This window comes from Thermobia domestica, chromosome 6, assembly GCF_964235325.1.
Source record: "Thermobia domestica chromosome 6, izTheDome1.hap1.1, whole genome shotgun sequence".
NCBI classification, from domain to species: Eukaryota; Metazoa; Arthropoda; class Insecta; order Zygentoma; family Lepismatidae; genus Thermobia; species Thermobia domestica.
The window spans coordinates 96,786,842-96,808,614 of record NC_137459.1 but is presented as its reverse complement, the minus strand read 5'-3'; the positions used below and the strand labels follow the sequence as shown (position 1 = coordinate 96,808,614).

General features: G+C 35.6%; 1 protein-coding gene across 2 annotated transcripts in view; it reads left to right on the top strand.

The window, feature by feature from the left end:
• The window catches only part of LOC145688108 (KICSTOR complex protein SZT2-like), a 373,764-nt gene that overhangs the window by 38,850 nt on the left and 313,141 nt on the right, over positions 1-21,773 (top strand). For both annotated transcript variants that reach the window (XM_081761856.1, XM_081761857.1), the window contains exons 12-16: positions 545-791; positions 11,268-11,537; positions 13,038-13,152; positions 13,977-14,194; positions 19,425-19,658. In XM_081761856.1, coding sequence (XP_081617982.1) covers positions 545-791; positions 11,268-11,537; positions 13,038-13,152; positions 13,977-14,194; positions 19,425-19,658 — 1,084 coding nt within the window. The remainder of the gene's footprint in view (positions 1-544; positions 792-11,267; positions 11,538-13,037; positions 13,153-13,976; positions 14,195-19,424; positions 19,659-21,773) is intronic.

Below are 21,773 nucleotides of genomic sequence, written 5' to 3'. Positions count from 1 at the left end.
TTATTATAACTATAATTTAATATCCGTAAAAATTACATGTATTCATATATTAATTCTGTGTTGTTGGTATTAAACTTATTTCATATATGTTGTGAAATGTATCCTTTGTCAGGATGTAAAGGTTAATCATCTTCTGCACTGTTAGCTCTTAATAAATAAATAAATAAATAAATAAAGCATTGCATAAGTATAATTGTAAGTTTGAGTATTTGTCGTTTCTCAAAATGGAATGTTCTGTTAGAAGTCCCTTCGTTAATATAAAATTGGAATCGTTATGAGAAAATGATAATTGTTATTATAGATTTTTCAAGATAATTCACTTGTATTCCACTTTCGGCATGTTCTGTATACTGCGTTTTTATGAAATCACCATGCATGTTGTTGACATTCGATACTGACCTGTCACTCAGTAGTTAATATATAAGTACTTATGATACATAAATGATGTCTTTGAGTACTGTTTACTCTGTTGTTTTGTAAGATGATTATAAGAAACATATTCATCCTGCGGCTTTTTTTTTTCTTTCTCTCTTTATCATTTCAGCTCCATATGAATTTTTACATGACATCACATGCTTACTTAAAAAGAACTTTAAGTCGTATTACCGTCAAGCCGTAGTATCCAGATTTTGGAATACGTTAAAGAATCAAACACATACAGATCAGTTCTTAGTTCATCTATATTCTTTTGCTACCAATTCTTCTGCATATACGATACCTGAAAGTATAAAGAATGGAATGCCTCTTTTCTACTTGCCGTCGAATTCAAGCACACCAGTTTTGATTTCGAGGTAAGTTATAGGTAAATTAGACGAGCCTTAGCAGTCAAAATGTATATTCAGTGTGTTTCATAAAATCATTCTCCCGCACGCAAAAATGTGATTTTACATTTAAAAATAAAGGAAATCATTAGGGCCCTTTCAAGACAAATGGGAAGGCCACGAATTTTTTTTTTTTTTTTTTTTTTACAGATTCACTAACATTTGTTTCCTTGAAGTCAGGACCTAGTTAAATAGTTCTCACACATCAAAAAGCAGGACTTTCTGTAAGATAGACTAGATGCTTCCGACTTTTTTATACTGAATGAGTTGACCAAAAACCGAAATCTTACTAAATTGCTTTCTTACACCCGAAAAAGTTTTCACTTAAATCTGTGGAAATCACAGAGGTGTTTTAAAGATAAAATTTAGGCTCCTCCGAAATTATTTCTACAGACACCCCTATTTGAGAGTTCCCAGATTTGGGAAAAAGGTAAAGAGTTTGTTACTTCGTAATGGGTATTTGCCATACTTGATGAAAATCATTAGAACCATCTTGAAGATAAAATTTAGACAGCTGCGAAAAGAGTTTTTCTACAAAAGCACTAAGTAAGTTTTCCCAAACTTGTAACATGGTTAAGTCTTTTTCTTGCAACAGTAAACAGGGTTTCACAAAATTCCGTGAAAATCGTTTGAGCGATTTTCAAGATAAAGTTCACAACCATTTATAAATTAAGCCAGAATTGCTTTCCTTAAATGTAATTTATTCTAGTTACTTTTGCAGAGTTTTATGTTTTCAGTTACAAAAGGGGTATTACCATCACAGATAGAAGAGAAAAAATATGAAACACGGCAAAAGAAAGAATGAATATTTGCGAATTCCAAGAAATTCGTTCAATTATTCTAAGAGTGTCAGACATTTGTGGGTTGAGATTTTAGAAGATTACCCTACTTGTCGAAGATGCTACTGTTTTCTTTCTTTGCAAACTAAATACTCAAGCTACTTGAAATTTAAATTAAGAATGATGGGATTATTGTTAGCTGAAAATGAGAAATATTTGGCTGATAAAAAATATATCAGTTGTAACTCCAAAATGTGCGTGCGGACCATGAACGACCTTGCTCTTCTAATCAATTTAAAAATTTAACTAATGCAAATAGAAATGAACATAAAAATGGAGATTAATCAAAATGAAGAAAGAGTAAATAATCAATCTTATTATAGATAATACATAAATGTAATAGTTTCATTATACGTAACAGAGTTTACTTACAGGCTGCACATATGAAAATACTAACAAGAGAGGAAGTAAATCTCTTCTGTTACTTATAAATTGTCTTGAAAGTATAAGAGTTAAAGTGAAAGTACGAAATCAGGGGGAAATATTTAGTGTCAATAAGAATCCCGTGATCTCTAAAGTCGAAACAATAGACACCAACATTCTTTATCTTTTTTGTTTTCCCCTTTTTCTTTCGTATGAGAATCATATGTAGGTCGAGAAACTTAGCAGATTATATGTAGCTACCGTGTCTAATAATCTTAAAAGGTGTAACTAATTGTAAAGCTCTGAAGTTGTCTAGAAGTTTTTTTTTTTTTTTTTTTTTTTTTTTTTTAACTTATAATTATAGATATATATTTAGTTCATAATACATTTGTTCTCTTTGGCTGCATCATTATAATACTGTACACAACCTGAATAATGGTGAATTTTTATACATTTCATTTTTTTAGGCAAATTACATATGAACAACGCTCTGCTTCGTAAGTTTTTTTGTCTTGCATTTAATTTTATTTGTAGTAAGGAAATACTTCTGTCAGTTTAGTCATTGATTATGCAATGCAGACATATTCTTTATCTAATGGATTAGAATTTTTCTCTGGTTAATAAGAAAATTAAATTTTAATTTAATTGTATTAAATTTATCCTTTTAAATTTTAAGATTTTAAATACAGATACTGGGGCCGCGGTGACTCAGTAGAGCGTTCACCTCTGGTACGTGGGGCCTGGTTCGAACCCAGCTCAGGTCAAGTGAGCGTTATGGTGGACAAAGGCCGTATGCGTGGGTTTTCTCGGGGTTCATCCGTTTCCTCCTAGTTTCTTCATTCCACCATTTCATTTATTTCTCATCATCACCGTCTCCTGTAGTCTACACGGAATAACCATGGGACGTAAGTAAAACTGAAAGATTTTATTTCATTTAATACAGATATTTATTTTATTTTTTAAATATAGCTTATCGCGGTCTTGTAAATATTAATAAAACAAGGTTCCATACAACACATCGCAATGTTTTTTTTTTTAACATTTTTTATTTAATATGATTTAATATACGTATCAAGCTTTTATGTACTTCACACTATCATTCCAATTTTTGTAAAAGTTATTGTGCAGAAAATTATGATATACATATATTACATTCTATATGTATTAATCAAATGGGAGATTATTTGTTACATGATAAAAAATTGTAGTATTTTTTTACTTCAATCATTTCTTTCCCATTCTTACGTTTATAGTGCATTTGCTTGTGTTTCGAGATGAGAATAAACTCGTAATATTAAATATAGCCTCCCGCCGAGGTAATTTAGCCTACCCGTTGAGGTAATAAAAGTTTTTTTTAAATATTAAATCTTCTATTTTTTTCCCCTCAACTCATGTCAAATTTAGAAATTTATATTTTTAAATCACTATTGGTATTTATTTCTGAATCTGAACACTACTTCTTTATATTAGCTAGAAGTTTTTGCCACATTCGATAAATTTTGCGTTGATTATTTGTTTGCGGGTTCGGATCCCTTTTCAACACTGAGGTTATATAAGACGTGTTCATACAGCTTAAAGTGGGATCGGAAGCATTTGTATTTTCACCGAGAAATCTGTTAAATCGTCAACAAGTTATCAAAATTTCTGATTGAAAGTTATATTTTTTTAAAAAAAATATGACTTAATTTGCGTATTAAGTTGAGTTAGATCGTTTGCAAACAACATATTGTTTTTTATGATTATTATTAAATGGAAGCTCTAATAAGAGTTTTGAAAATGATTAGACACTCTATAGAATGATCTTAAATGTTTTGTGTAGTTATGTGTTTTCTTTTTTTAAAAAAAAAAAAAAATCTAAATAAATGCGATGCACATTCAACTTTGTAAATTTTAATGTAAAATTAATGAGATTATGAAATGTTGACCATTTTGGAAAGAAACTGAATTGGTTACTCTTAATGTATCATTAATATGACTAAACACCATATTGTGTATATTTATTTTAACACGCCACAAAATATTACAACTTCGTGTTTTCATATTGGTTTCCATATTTTGAACTGGGATATATTCAAATTTATTCCTATATAACAGGAAAAAGACTGCTCTTCGTATAAACTGCAATAAAAAAAAAAAAGTCTGAGGGAATGAAATTTTATATTACAGACTCGTTACATAATGATACAGACATTATTTCATGTAGTATTCTCGTAACTCTTAGTAGTATGTGCATCACTGTCAGAAGACGACTCTGTCTCATAGTTAAGACCTGGTGAGAACACTCAGTCGGAAAGGTATAGCAGCTTTTTCAGGCCAGTTATCCTGTGTGAGGTTTTTCGTGGATTTTCCTCATTGACACCAGGCAAATGGCGGGATGGTCCCTAACACAAGGGTAGAGCCGTTTCCTTTCTTCCTCCCTTCTCCATTTCTTTCTTCCCAGTTTCCCTGGCAATGTGAATCACCGAGGGCCGTCATCCGTCATACGTGACGGTCTAACTTGGCCATAGATGCCAGAAATCTAATTCCTAACCCTAATCCTGATAGTTGAGAGTATATATATATATATATATACATCCATCCATCCATCCATCCATCCTATATATGTATGTATGTACACCATTTATAATGCCCAACCGTGATGACGGTGAAACCAAAAGAGGGAGAAAAGTGAAACGTGGCTAGTAAGACCCAGGACACCATTCTACGCCTTGGATGGGAAATACTATTGCATCCGCCATTCTCCCCGGTCATTACACCGTCCGATTATCACCTGTTCCATTCCTTGGATCATCACCTTAGAGGACGCCAGTTCAGATCCCTAGTAGAGGTGCAAAATGCACTAGATACCTTCTTGGCTTCAAGGCCTACCAAGTTCTACCGCAATGGAATCCATGGCCTTGACGAACGTTGGCAAAAGATCGTCGATGCTAATGGTGACCATTTTTGGTCTTCCAGTTACGTCTTAGGTGACATGTCTATGTTCAAACGTGGTAGGTGAAAAAGCAACAGAACTGTCTTGGTTACCTTTATATTGTTTTAGAATATATACATTTTCTACAGGAATAGATACACATAGATGCGATTTATAAAAATATAAAAATAAAAATATAACGTCACTCAGTTACATCCAAATTACCTGAACGGATTTTTACATTCGGTGCTTTCAGAACTGCAGAATTGAGAAATTCAGAATAAGACATGACATTAACGCGACACTTACAAAATGTGTTTCTTGAGCATTTTTTTGCAAGTGCAGGGGAATGGGAAGTTGATAGGAAGAATTTCAAGTGTCATTTCTGGGATCCATTCGCCATCGTTTTCTGTGTAGGCATATTGAGATGGTTCGAGTTCTGGGGCTTCATCAAGTATGTGGTACCACTTGTAGCACTGAAAGTAAGCTCTTCTGATGTGAAGTTATATCGAAAACGAGGTTGACGGTAATTTGGAGAAACCCACACGCTTCTTGCGATGGTACTGGTGAATTCTATATTTATCCATCGATGAGAATTTACTTGACATCATCTGCACTAGAAAGGTATCTGCAGACATTGTCATAATTTTTGACAATTCTTCTTTGCCGAATTCAGTCAGATACTGTGCCATGTTCTTTGCAGGTTAACGGAAGAATGCTTAATGCAAACTTTTCTTGTAGTGCCACATCCAGTTAGAGCGTGGGCTGCCGATAAGACATCAATCATAGGACTCCACAAACTTTCAGCAAGAATATGGATGAGGACATGCTGTGAAGTGATCCCAGCCCCACATAATACCCATAATTCTACTAATCCGTGACTTTTGAAATCTTTCTAGTAATAATGCAAGGCACAAATGAAGGCATCACTATCAGAAAATGCAAGAATTAGACGCTCAATGCTTGAGTTGGAGATTGCATGCTTAATATGAAAAACATATCCTCTCATCAGCTTCTAGCTCGCATTGCAAATCAGGAACATCTCTTATTTTCTCTTTTAATATGCGAATGCTTCTTTCCCCACAAACGTCTAACCCACCAGCGTACACAACCATCCCTCGCAATTCATGACTTATCAAATAATCGGCGGAAAACCTTTGCAGTCTACTTTGGGAAAATGCCCAGAATGCATGCATGTCTTTTGGCATTGGGGCTTCTGTGCCATTGATGTTAACTTCAATTGGCTGACTCTCGTATCTTCGGAGGCATTCGTGCGATTTTACATTATCCTCTTTATACACATCGAATGTGGTATCTATTCTGCTTGATACTCGTGCTATCGATATAATTCTACGCAAAAATATAAAGTGCAAATCTCCAAACATCATCACGACTTTCCAGCTGTCGCAACAACACGGGCACGAAGCATGAAGTCAAATGCAGCTGAAGTTGCTAAAGAAGACACAGAGAGAGTTGAAGTAAGCATTTCAGGTATTTTTTCAGTTCCTGTATCATTTCAGATTTGTTTGATTTGGACAGGAAACCGTCATTTGTTAGGAAGAACGAAGTTGAAGTTATTTCGAAGCACAATAACCAATCGAGTGGATATTCTCTCTCTCACTAGCTATGTCAATAATCCTCATACTTTCAGATGTTTCCCTTATGATGTCTATTTTTTTTTTTGTTTTGTTGAATCTTCGATTTTTTTATCCGCGCCAGAGGACTGAACAACTTACTGTCTTTTTTAATAAATCTATCGACGCGAAATTTAAGGTATTCGTTACCGCCAATGCTCATGCACGTCAGCTTGTCAGCTTGAAGTTCTGAACAGTTTCTATATAATGTTTTCCAATTACTAAATTGTGCAAACTACAATCATTTAAATGAAACGGGTTCTGTCTTTCACAGAAAAAAAATCACTTTTTTTTTTTTCCACAGAACCGGCATCTGATTGCGTGACACTTAATGAGAATTCGTGGTTAAGCATCTACTCGTCATTTTCTTGGAACCCGCACATCCTACGGTGGAAGTGTTTTGTTTGATGCTAGTTTTTTATATTGAATTAGATCGCGTTGGGCAACAACTTCCTTCCGTCTTGTGATCCCAATGATTTCTCCTGGACTTTTTGCGGGTTTGTTGTACAGTTGCTCCAGTGTCTGGTCCATTGCAGCTCTATTAAAGTTTCGATCTGTTTGGTGGACAACAAAGTGACCTCTCTTGAACTTTTCATGGGTGCTTTTGTTTCTTGATGCTTCAAGTAGTCTTCCAAATGAACTGAGCCCCATCTAGAATAATTAATTTTTCTGAACGCAAAGAACAGTGGACGGGCCTGTCGGAGAGTAGAATTGCCCTCTCTGTCAACTAGAATCAAATCTCCTTAAGACTGGAAACACAACAGTGATGAATGTATTCCAATAACGGAACATTTTTGACTTATTGCATCCATCTTCCACAGAGGAATTATAATCGATCATGGGTTGCGTAACGTTCGGAACTTCAATATGGAAACGTATTGCTGCATCTCGGTCTTCAACTTGACATGCATCTTGAAAGCATTTCACTGACTAAATGACATCCATGTATTTCCTGGGATCTGATTCCAGAAAGAATTGTTGCCACTGTAAAATTTGAATTGCTTCTGCGAATAGAAATAGACCTCGAACTCCACAAGAGTAAATAAATAAAATAAAATGTAGCGTACACATTTAAATTATATATCAGCATTTAACTTTGCTCGCATTTTTGCGATAAAGATAGGTTTTAGGCAAGAGCGTCGCGTCGGGGAGGGGGGAGAGGAGGGTGGAACAGGGAGGTACATCCCCTAGCTTTCTCCCTTGAAATATCTATTTACAAGTACCTCTTTATTATATGGATATGTGCAAGGTCCAGATATTTGTAAGAAAGTTTAGGAAATAGTGCCCTCTAAATTTCTGATCACGTTACGTCACTGGACGTAAAGGTGAAAATAGTGAATTTGCTGAAAATTTAATTCTGAACAACTTTTCAACTTTTGTAGAAGGATTTTTTTTTTTTTTTAAATCAACCGTTTTAAGTATATTTAAATATTTCTGATATAAGGTAGTTTTTCGGCGACCTTTAACCTTGGCGGCCATGTTGCCAAAAAACTCACGGTTTTCAGAACATGTAACCAAGCCAGAAATCATCCACTAGTATCATTAGACAAAGTCCAGTAATAATTTGCTCTTGACCTTTCCGATCCAACAGGAACTATGGGTGGCCCTAGACTATAAGAAGGGGAACATCTTTGCATATATTAAACAGAAACACTCAACAAAGAGTATTGCCAACCAATATAAATTGTTTTGAAATTGGCATGACATATCAGTGTGACGTGAAGTTTCTACGCACCGCAATCAGTCTTTCTATACGTCGTGGCATCCAGTTAAACAAGAATTGGATGGATTCATGAGGAAACACGTACCATCCTGCTTGTATGCGAGTTCATGACATTGTCACTGTCTGCTGGAAGACCGTCACGAACAAGGTGCCGATCAAGCATAATTCTACGTGTATGACGAAGGACGTGCCGCACGCTGCAGGCTGGCAGGCCAGGAAAGTAATTGTATCTGTTGTTTCTCGAGGAACGCTTGTACATTCCGAGGGTACATGGGCCGAGTATTTTTCTGTTGAAATGTGGTATCCTTAGTTGTCTGAAGAAAAGATATGACGTCGACCTGTAAAATTTTTTCTGATGTAGCTGTGCCTGTTAAGGTTGCCCTCAAAGCATAGCAGCCGAGATTACATGTTATTTCCAATGGCGTTCCCCACCTTCCGTTCGGCCTCTATGACGTTCGGCAGTGTGCTGTGGACAGTGTGTAGTCTTCAACATTATTATTCTTTGGCATCAAGCTAACACTAAACAATGCCCCATGGTCCGTCACGATCACGCGGGTAAGATATCGACCATCCCATTACATGGCAATATTGCGTAGTGCGCTTCCCGATCACTGCTATCTGTTTCTTCTCTGTTTATTCGTTACTTCTACATACGCAACATGACGTGGTAGCATGCTATACGAATGCCATCAATTTTACGGTCTCCGTAGGATGATCATGCGATTTTTGATCGAACTCAATTGTCTGTTTATTTTCCGCCCTTCCACGTGAATGAATCATAGTGAGGGTTGCCCACACACTTTCTGCTCGCTTGCCCACACTCCACTACCTGAGTGCTATGTTAACCAGCTTCTCTCGACTCTTCTACTTACACAACTGAGGGCGCTGGTGTGTGTACGCATGCGTCATCCATATGAAATTCTAATTGTTCATACATTATACTCTGCCGTACAAATCCGGTAAACTCGAACGTCTTACTATATCGTTCCTTTTCGGTGTTGCCATTTTTAAAAACATTTGTGTACCAAAGTTTTGATTATTAAGTAATAAAATTCGCAGCAATATTTCTTAGTGCTTTCAGTATGTAGCCTCTTAGTTTCCTTAATAACATCTTTATATATATATATATTATTATTAACCGGGATTATCGTCAATGCATGAGACTTCTTTCTAATATTTATTAACACGCGATACGGTAAAACTTATGACATCGTTTATTCATACTAGTTTAAAGTAAAAGTGAAACCCATCTCTTATTTATGTAACATACATCCAAATACAGCCAGTGAGGCCAATTTACTATAGAGTCGTTAAGAATTAACTACAGACAACAACAAGAGGAAAGGTAATAGAAAGAAATCGGCTTAGAGGGATATTTCCCGGCATTCCTCTGTGGAACTAAAGGAAACTATAGAAAAGGCTCATCTAGGATGTCTCGCAACTTTTGAACCCGGACTTCTGGATTGCGAAGTAAGAACGCTAACTACTAGCTTACACACATTCGGTTAAAAATTCTTGTAGAGTAGTGTAGAGTGGCATTGCGTGACATTACATTTATTTGGTAATTCATGAAATCCTGAAAGAACTGATGATTGATCTTTACTGAATTTCAGTTAGGATGGACTACCTTTGACATTTATTTCTTACTGCGTTCCTACTTCGTTTCAATATGTTTATTTTCCTTGAAGTAACTTATCAACACCTAAGCTATATGTGACGTGAACTTTGTTTTACGTGCGATCCAAATAACATACACTTTTACTGGAATCGAAATTGATCTCGTACCAAAGGTGAGAGAGAGAATTATTTAGCTGCGAGCAAAGAGCTCATACTTGTGTACAAAAAACATGGATCATTTGTATAATACTTCCTTTTAGTCATATTGTGTCCCTTTTTAACTAATATAGTTATTTATTAATTGATCAGGAGTAATATAGTGCTACCTAAGCATTGAATGAGTCATTATTCTTAGAAATACCTATGTATAGTTTGGATAATACCCAGCAAATTACCTATTATACCTGGTTAACTTACACCGGTAGAAACGCACATAAGAACACCCCTAGACATTGTCTGATTCGAACGAAGTTTTCACAGGAAACGGCGCCTCAGTGGTAGAACGCTTACCCCCGGTGGGTGGGACCTCTGGTTCAATCCCCAACCAAGTGAGATTGTGGTGGACACATCGTGTCCGTGGGTTTTCTCGGGGTACTCCCGCTTCCTTCCACATTCTCATTCTACCAATTCTTCTATCATTATTCACATACTTTAATCATTCGTTTCCTTTAGCCTAAAGAACATAATCGTGGACATTAAACTGAAAGAAAGAACGAAATTTTCACCCCACAATGTGCGTCTGTAGGGGGTGTCGTGGTCTTAGTTTGAAAGTCTTAGCCCACAGCCCACCGTAGATAGCATGCTTATCATAGTGTCAGTAGAGGACATGCTGCTAGTAATTTGAAGGTTGTCATACAACATAAATACGATTTATGATTTTTATTACGAAGTGTATTAAAGAAACTTATACTGGTTAGATCTTTGCTATGTTTCTGTAGGCTAGTAATGTGCTCTTAGTCTTGATGGCCAGCAGAAGCCTCAGATAAATGAGATGTTGAAATTATGAAATTTAATTTTCGATATGTAGGGACTTGGGAAAGACCTATTGATTTGAACCGAAAAGGTAATAAAAATCATTAAGATTTTTCTAAAATTATTTTCGAAACTGATTGCCGATTTAACAGATTTCTTTCCGTTGTTTCCTTTTTCCTTTGTTCCTTTTCATACGTTTCCTTTGTACTTTTTTCCCTATTCATTTTGCCTTCCTGTGTTAGTATCCAAATTTTGATAATATGTAATTGAATATCAGTCAATAAACAAACGCAGTGTCACTATATTGTGTGGTACCATACATTTAATGATTCAGTTAATACATTATTTCCTGAATTGTAAATTGTCTTTCTTTTCAATTCCGTATAGTGATTTCGCACACCCTCAGTTCGCTACATTCTGGAAACCTGTGTGCCTTTTAGAGCCTACTGTTTGGCAGAAGTGGTTACATACTCATCGCATTGGAATTCTCTTGCAACATGATCATCCTTTGCCACGGCATTTGCACCGAGCCAATTCCAGCGGGCGATTTCAGGTGGTTCAGTGTCGACAGGCTGCAGCTACGCTATATTCGATGCTAAAAGACTGGAGTTCATTCGTCCTTATTGAGAACATATGTTTCGTAAAATTAATTTTTGGGTAAGTTCCTTCAGATTTTTCCCTTTATGAAATTGCGAAATATTTTAGTATGTGAAATTAGGAGGAGTAATAGAATTTTACGTAATTTTCTACTGCCTTTATTATTATTATTATTATTATTATTATTATTATTATTATTATTATTATTATTATTATTATTATTATATTTATTTTCTGTAAAAGAGCTATTAGTCTGTATTCTCTTTGATGATCGTGCCTATATGTGTAAATTGTATATTGCTGCATAAGGGTATCTGAAAGTTTAAGTGAAAGAAGGCAGTATTTTGATTGTACTTGCTGTTTAAAACTTGTATATGTGACCAATAATTACGCTATAACAGACTGCCTATTTTAAAAAGTATGTTGTTATTGATAACATTTTGCATTATATATTACCGGTCTCCTCCCACTATCTTTCAGTTCTCTCGCACTTCATTCTACCAGTTCTTTTATTATTCACTTGCATTTATCATTAGTTTTCTTTAGCTTATATAATACAACGTGGAAGGAGGTTATTATTATTATTATTATTATTATTATTATTATTATTATTATTATTATTATTATTATTATTATTATTATTATTATTATTATTATTATAGGAATTTAAAAGAATACATGAATGTAATATTCGGAGAAAATTAAAAAGTGGACAGCCACAGCCTACTCATCAAATTCCCTAGTTGAGGACCCTAAAATGACGTTTTTATATGTGACCGCTTAGGGGACTAGAAAATTCTTACATGTTGCTGTCAAACTCGAAGGACTTTTTGGAAGCTGATTCCTTTTAGAGCGGCCTTGGTCATTTCTAGAATTTTTCAGTGCTCCTATCTCAAATCGTTGGGTTTTCAGCGCCGAGAACAGAAAGGAGTCAGAGAATGAGATCTAGTGAGTAGGGATGAAGGGGCATCATTGCCATTATTTAGTATATAGAACTTACCGAATTAGAAACACAGTTAAGGCAGAATGAATTACTTAGTGCAGTAGGTTTTGTTCTATTATAGTAAAGTTTTTTTCCACTTCATTTTTCCCTTTTCGGTGTCTGAAAACTTACGTGGAAAGGAGGAAGAAAATACCGATAGGTGGTAATAATACTAATTTTTAGGTGTTTTCTGACAATTACACTGAGAGACTGTCACGAGGAACCATGTTATCTTCAACTGACAATGTTTCGTTTAAACTCAGTTTTAGTTACAGTTCATAGTGTCTTTTCCGAAAGCTGTTCTTTGAAATTTGTAGTTGTTTTGCTAAGCTTAAAATAGAATTTGATGTGCACAAACTCTTCTTGACACCTTGCCGTGACAAGAATTGCAGGGAACACTTCATATGTGCTTCTTTCACCTCACGGTATCCCAGGAGCACTGGTAAATGGATTCAACTCATATGCTAATGAGTGTACAAGAGAAAATGGGATTTTGTTTATCTCAACATTGTTTAATATCTAATAAAATTCTGTACTATTATTGTTTTCTTTACATAAATCTACTATAATTCTTCTAGGGAAGTAGATAAACCACCATCATCCTTTTACATCATTCACGTCACTTCGAAGCCTCCGTGTGTGGTTATCAATGTTGCTTTTTGTGGAGGAACAGCTGGAAGCTTGAGACACCAGGTACTACTATTTTCCTTTTAAAAAGTAAGGTAAATGTATCATGACACGTATATGCAAATAATTTCGAAATTGGAAATTATTATGTGAACGGAGGAATGCGGAAATTGTTGTGCTGCAAAATATTCAGGATTACATGTTCTAAAAATGTTTAAAAAAAAATGAGGGTTAATGTCACTCTCCTAATCAAAACTGGGAAAAGGTTTCCACTGCAAGGGAAATTTTAAGTTCAGGGCGCTTCTCAAATTAATGACTTTACTATTAATTCTTCACAATGAAATCTGTATATCATGTAAATCCTGTTACTGTTCTAACTGATAATTAAAAATTTAAAGTATTTCGTTTAATTAAAGAATTAAAGGAATATGTAAATTATTCTTCTTTCTTTGTTTAGAGTTTTACTTCCCTTTTCGGTATGGAGGTTTTAAAAGTCAAAATCTACAATTTGTAACATAGAGTCAAAACTAGCTGTACTCTATCTGGAATCAAGTCACGGATGGTGCGCATGGAAAGCATGCTCGCTAGTCTATTATGTATGACTTTTGGGGTCTGTTACAATTTCTTCTAAGCTGAAAGTAATAAAGTAATCAAGGTATTAAGTTTCTCAAACGGCTGAATATAATTGAGGGTGTTGGTATAAGATCTGTGACATTGAAATACACATAGCCGTAACATGATGAATCGTGCTCATTAACGTATATAATTTTGTAAATATGCACTATTGGTATAGAAAGATTATTCTTTTAAAAGTATCTTCATGTTTGTATATATATTTATATATATATATAAGCCGACATTTTATTATTACCAGTAAATTTCTTTTTCAGATAGTTCAACAACTAAGGAACAGGGTTACATGTTTGACTTTCCCACAGAGACCCTCTATCAAAGAGCCACTTATTCGCAAGATCTCTGCTGCAAAACAACAAACTTCGCAGTCAGATGATAAGAAGGGAGACAGAAATCATGCTTCTCTTGTAAGAACATGGTCTGATATTAGATGTTGTACTCTGTTGCGGAAACCGGTAGAAAAAGTCCTAATCAGGTATGAGAGTAAATGTATGAGCGAACATTGGTGTAAATTTGATACGATACATACATATATATGGTGTTTCAAAACAACACCGACAACGTTTGGGAGGTGATTCCTGACACCAAGAAAAGACAAAAAGGATAGACCAAGCTGGGTGCACAAACGCTTCCTTTCGGAGTTATAGGCTGCCGAAAACATGTAAAAAAGAAATTTAAAGGTTCATAGCTCCAAAACTATGGGACCTATCGTAGTCGGGTCAAGACTTCACTTAGGAACTAATATGTGCGCTTTCCAAAAATATATGTTTCAGAATCCTAAGGTAGTCAAGCAACAATTTTTATAGAGGGAGTTTTTCTATGTACATATAGTTTAAAATACTCACCAACTACCACTATAAAAATTGTTGAGGAAGTACCGCAGGGTTCTGAAACATGGATATTTGGATAGGGCACATAGTTGTTCCTAAGTGAAGTCTTGACCCGACTACGGTCGGTCACATAGTTTTGGAGATATGAACCTTTAAAGTTCATTTCTTCATGTTTTCGGCAGCCTATAACTCCAAAAATAAGCATTTGTGGTTGGTGTATACTTTTTATCTTATCTTAGCGTCAGAAATCACCTCCCAAACGTTGTCGGTGTTGTTGTGAATATATATATACACACAGGGTGTTAATGAACTATACCGACAAACTGTAAGAGTTGAGTTCATATGGACCTGTGGGGAAAAGTGCATAATTTCAGAGCTAGGGCTGTCCAAAATCGCGAAAAAGCCAACTTTCAAGAGGCCCTATTTCGAATTCGAGAAACTGTGGTTGGTGGTCCTTATCAGCGTAAAGGAAGTCACGCATACGCAATCCAAAAATGCATATTTCATTAATGTTCAATGGGTGTACAGAGTATTCCATGCAGGGTGAAATTCCCAGACATGCCATCAACCGAATTTTGAGATATGCTCTGACTTTATGATTTGTTCAAAGGAGGCAAACGATAAGCTTGATAGCAGCGAACACGGAATCCTTTAGTGCGATGTTGGAAGTGTTAAGGATCGTCAGCAACACGGTCTCTCGTGCTCGGGAATACGCATGCTGCAATGTTTTCTTCCACGTTTATAAATGAAGAAAATGTGAAACATACCGCGACGAAATACACATCACACGTTATTCCGAACACACACACACAAAAAAAAAAAAAAAAAAAAAAAAAGAAAAAGAAAAAAAGAAAGAAAAAAACATGGAGCTGTCGGTTCCTAACACTTCCGACTTTCCTCCGAAGCATTGGATGTCCATTGTTTTCAAGGCTTATCTCCTTCCTACTTTGGACCCTCCTTGAAATCAGGGTATATCTTGAAGGCTCTATTGAGAGCATATCTAAGAATTACACCCTGTAGGGAATACCTTGTACACTTATTGAAAATTGGTGAAATATGCACTTTTAGATTGTGTATGCGTGGCTTCCTTTACCTGATAAGATCCACCATTCACAGTTTATGGAATTAGAAACAGGGCCTGTTGAAATTCGGCTTTTTCGCGATTTTGGACGGTCCTACCTCTGAAGCTATGCACTTTTCGCCATAGGTCCATATGAACTTTTGTCTTATTTTGATGTGAGGAATCAGCTCTTACAGTTTGTCGGTCTAGTTCATTAACACCCTGTATATATTGTCAAAAGTCTGAGCATACTACCGATTTTTCAGCATTTTCCATATAAAATACATTGTATCCATACAAATCCCTGTTTGTTGGACATGTGTTGCAAAATAAACATCGTTGTTCACATAATGAAACGAAAATACACTGATCTGTTTTCATTGAGACAAATTTCTTAAGAAAGTTTTCGTTCATCGAAATGCTCTTGGCCTTGATAAGAAAGAGCTTTACAAATTTTTGAGACGCTTATTGATTATTCCGACGGGGAAATCAAGTAACAAAATAAGGGGCTATTAACAGAGAACGGTGGGAGGGTTGGATAAGAAATTAATTTATATTGTCAACGTTTCTGTTCGTCTTCAGAAAATACTTAAAAGGAACAGATCGTTTTCAGTTCAGTGATTACACCAGAGGGGTGGCAAGGGGGGTGAGGGACCCTCTTTTGGCTACTCTTGCTCCCTTGACTGCCCCCCTCCCGACTCCTACAATCTTAAAACATTTCAAATATGGTATTTTATACGTCAGTATCATAGCCAATCTCATTGTTGGATTGTATCATCCATGCATTTTACCATGCGGTGGATTACTGCTCAAGCTTTCGTCCGTGAGTGTCTGGATTTGCACATATGTTAGTGTTTTCTAATTTAGCGCTTTTTCCGATAAATTTTAGTTATAGTTATTTCTTATGGATTTTAATTTCCAACAGTAAGAATAGGCAACATTGTTTTTAGGAGAATTGGCTGCATTGTAGATCAGATTCAACTAAAAACAGAGCTTTCATTGTCCCTAGCGATGGTCGACTTGTTTTCTTTGCATTAGATCAACTTCAATTAGAAACAAAAGGTGAAATAATTAATTATATTGTATAAATTAACTCGTGTATATTAAATAACTCGTGTGTGTTTATCCAGATTTGAAGTCTTCAATTACACATTTTGTTTTTTTAAAGGTTCTGTATTTTTTTTTCTGAAACATTATTCTAGATATTTAGTATTCATAGGATGGGCTCATAACAGCTTAATTTGTGAGTACCAAGAGTTTAATTTTTGGTGGAAATGAAAAGTGTTATACTTTCTCTTATTGCAAATAATAATAATAAATGTATGGGACTAAACTAATTAGCTCCCACTAAAATGTATTGTCAGAGTGCAGACCTTGAGTTAGTAATTGGTATGTACTAGTGCTCCCTTACTTATTTTGCTTCAAAACACTGACGTTACGTCTGTCACATTGTTTTCCATATTAAGCAGAAATGTGCGAGGAGCTGCTGAAAAGTTCGTAGCCCAACCCAGAAATAGTGCACATGGAATGAAGAAATTTTAACTATTTTACACCCCCCCCCCCCTCGAAGTTCAGTGCTTCCGTGCATGGTGCTCCAGTCGTCGAAGATCAGTTAAAAATTCTGAAGATTGTTCCTCGCACCACTGTTCATAGCACTACTCTTATCATTATCGAAAATGGCGTTTTTTCAAGTGTTGAGTCTGGGGAACAAGTAATATTCAGCTAAACTAAATCTGAGGAATAAGGAGGATGATCTAGATATTGAAATCCTAGAACATGCAATGCCAGTTATATCCAGTGCTTGATATACAGATGCATTCTCCTGAAGGAACAGATAATTTTTTTCAGTTTTTCGTGGCATTGCACTTTCAATTTTTCTCGCAGTATTGTGAATAGTGCAGAGATTTTCCATTTAATGTCTAACCCTTGGGCAGGTGGTCTCTGAATATGACTCTTAGAATAATGTTGCAAACACTTTTCCAGCAGACTTCTGTCTCTTGAACTTCTTGAGGCGAGGAGAAAATGAGTGCTACCACTTCATTGACTCTTGCTTCGTTTCAAGGTCGGAGTGGTAGAACCGTTTTGTCCATAGTTATTATTCGTGACAGAAATTGACCGGGATTGCTGTAAAAATGGAAGAAGACTTCCCTTGATGCCGTTACTCCTTCACTCTTTTGATCTGACAGATTTTTGGGAACCCATTATGCCGAGAGCTTGCACATGCCCAGGTTATTATGAATTATGTTACAGATGTGTTTCAGAGAATGCCCACAACCTCTGCCAACGTTTTGCTGAAATTCTACAAATTTCAATAATAATGACATGAATTTCATCCACGATTTCGGGGAGAGTCAATGTTTTTGGTCATCCTGCATGTAAATTGTCATCTTAAGAGAAATCGCCACCTTTAAACTGTGTCATTCACGTATTCACCACTGCATTTGGTGGAAGAGAGTCCCGTAGTATTTCGCAGATTTTCTCATGAATTTACTTCGGTGACTTTTCTTGGTGGAACAAACATTTGATGACAGTTGTGATCTAGACGTTCGTGAAATTCAGTGGTTCGGCACACATGTTACCCAAGGACTTCCATGACTTAAATAAATGTCGACTTCTCTCCATTCGCCAATTGAAATTCTTGTGAAATTCGCGGTGGCTCAGTGGTAGAGAGTTCACCTCTGGTGCATGTAGTCCTTGGTTCGATCCCAGCTCGCGGCAAGTAAACTTTGTGGTAGACAAACACCGTGTGCGTGGGTTTTCTCGTTGTTCTCCCGTTTTCTCCCAGTTTCTTCATTCCGCCATTTCGTTCATTTTTCATCACCGTCGTCTCCTTTAGCCTAGCCGCCATAATTGTGGGACGTAAAACTTAAATATTTCATTTCATTTCTTTGACGGTTCATTTGATGAAAATCTTCGAAATTACAAATCGACCGCGAATGTTAATTTTATGCAATTCTTGTCGGACTGAGATTGTAGAAACAGGTCGTTCCTGATACCGATTCCATTTTGCAGCTTGCTGTACTGCAGTAGCCCTGCAGTTCTTTGTGACAGTCCTCTTCAGTGTTCCGTGTTCTCTCTCAAGTAGGCTTGGTTTCCGTCCAGTATGCCATCGTCATCTTGGATACTGTTTTAATACAGTTGCGGTCTTGTTCCAACACTTGTTAATACACTTGTTCCAACTAACCGCGCACCCAAAATTTGGTCTCTTTAAAAATCGGAGAGGTATCCAATTATGCACCATGCGGGTTTGGCTTATTGTACGAATCTGTGCTACGCCACCTAGCGTACTACTATCACCTAACACAGCACTACTACAAGACAGTTGCAGTTCACAAATGTTTGATGTTATTAATTCTCAAAGATTACGTGTTGTAGTGGATGGACATTTTCACTATTTTAAAATATCCATCTATACTATTTGTATATATCTACACTAAATTTTACAATATGTGTAAATATTTTACCACTGGAGATAACATTATGTGTGTTACAAAGATGTAGGTTTTCTAGGATGTTTGATATCTTTGAAACTATTGAAAGCTTTTTTTTTTCCGTTCAGTGTTGCATGAAGCTGTACTTTCCTTGGTGTACGACAGTCTTACTTTAAGTCTAAGTGCAATATTGGTATCTTTAAAAATTACATCTTGATTGTCTTTCAATGAAGGTGAATTTTTATAGCAAATTAGTAAGCTTTTAATCTGTAACAACTATTATATAAGATATCTTCAGAAATGGTAGTAGACGATTCGTAAAGGTTTAGTTGATAATGATTCTAATTGTAAAGTTGTGTTATAATATTCATTGTCCAATTTTAGGTATGAACGTGTACCATCCGACTTCGCAACAGTTGTTTTCCCTGATGGAACGCAGCCGTTTTCTTCTTTTAAGTCTGGATTATCGTCAGGAGGAAGTGCAGGGGGAGGGGGAGGAATGATTACTACATTATCACGGTATCTTCACCATCGCCGTTGGATATGGTCTGCCCAAACAGGACCAACGTGTTCCGTTAGCCTTGACTCAATAGCCAGAATTCTATCCACCTTAACAAAGTAAGCATATATTCCTTAAGATTATTATAAATACAACAATGAAATATGAAGGAAGTTCGACTAAGTGTTTTAATGAATCTTTTTGTAAATTTACTAACTTACTTGCTGTTTGGAATACAGCACCTGTTCAGTAAGACCTATTGAAGAGTACCAAACTTGGGATATTATCTCCCAACTAAAAATGCAATTGCTAGAGTTGTCACTTACCTTATGTTAGATATTTAGCCATAGAAAATCAAAGCTTATTTCGCTTCTATATATACAAAGAACGTGCAGAGGTTACTTGGTATTTGTTTTTCGCTTTTCGAATTATCCTATAATTTGTAAGTGTTCAAATATGGTGACGGTTTAAAAATTCTTTTTCTTAATTTTGACTATTTTGTAACAGTGAAGCGTGCATTATATTTGTAAGAATAACATAATCGTCAAATTGTGATTCATCCTTTGTCTTTCAGAATGATATATACAAATTGAATCAAACATGAAAGACCATTAGAAAGTAGAGATATTTCAAAGTGGCCAACCTTTCTGAATTTGCTGAAAATTGTTTTGAAAATGTTAAAAGTATTTTAAATTACTATAAATTAAATCTGCGATATTAAAAATTCATATTTTCTGTATCTATGGCAGAAGAGTTAAACCTTAGCAAGTTATTTATTATTATTATTATTATTATTATTATTATTATTATTATTATTATTATTATTATTATTATTATTATTATTATTATTATTATTTGTACAACTACTTTAAAAAATGTAAAATGTGATAGGAAGGACAGACGTGTGATTTTTAGTACAGAGATGCACTATTTATTTGCCTTGCTACTGGTGTCAAGTATGATATGTGATGTTTACCCATTGACAAGAAGATAGAAACAAATTGAAACTTACGATTATGACCCTTCGTGGCCAAGTGTCTAGCGCATGTTCTTTCGGTACCGTTAGAATGAAGGTGTTTCTTTCGGATAGAAACCGAAGTAGTGATTCGGGTACCATTTTTAAGTAGTGGGTTTTGTCTCATATAAGCATGGTAGTGAGAAGGAGCGTTAAATTCCAATCAGTCAAGCAACAAAATCATTTTCTTTCGCGGTTTTTTCATTTATTAGAGTATATTAAAAGGAGGAGGGTATTATTTATTTTCTCCCCTAAATCACTTGGTAGTGAGTCTGGCTCACTTGGTAGTGATTATGATTCGTTATTTGTAACTGTGATGCAGTCATAAGTATAAATATAGTGTGGACGTATAGCATGAAATCTACAGTGCATAAAACACTAACCAGCTTGTGCTAGGTGTCCATTAAAAATCACGAATGCTGTCTAACAGTCAGGGAAGGAATGCAACAAGGAGCCTGAGTGGTAGTGAACGGGTGCGTCCGTATGGAGCAAGCGCGTCGGCGACGGTGGGTATACGCATAAACAAGGTAGTTCTCAACGGTTCACTAATACCACGTACCAATCCGGAGCCGTCGATGGATTTGGGTGATATAATAAATGCCATCCAAAGGAGAAAATTTTACTTTTGTTACACATTTCTTTTGAACCATTAATAATTAAAAAAAGAAAAAGAAAATGCTCCAATTGTCCGTGGAAGAAAATTGCTGCTTTTATTCACACTAGTTCTATATTATTTTGGCATCGCTATGCAATTGCATAATACTACCATAGTAGCATGCGTGCTGATATTGAAACTGAATTTCTCTAGTTAACTAGTCATACAGCAGAACATTTTGATACTAAAATTTCCTTGACGAAAAAGAAATTTGAATTACCGGTAAAATATGCGTGTATATATTGCGAAACATTTAAAATGTACGTGTGCGTATTACTAATACCAGGGACTATTCCTCTTTGAAATATGAAATAATATTTATTCTGTTGCTTTTGTATGTAAGTGAAATGCCATTTTAAATTCCTGCTTATTCTTGACTTTAAAATAATTCATATCCAATTTGTTTGCGTTTCGTGAATTACATAACAGGAATAATACTATGCATAATAGTACGTGTAATTTGCTGTGTTCAAAATAATATACAGAGTTTGTCCAGGAAGTAGTAAGACTCATTTTTTCCCGTAAGAAGGAGGGGCATGTTACTGCGCTGGTTGGGTGGTAGGG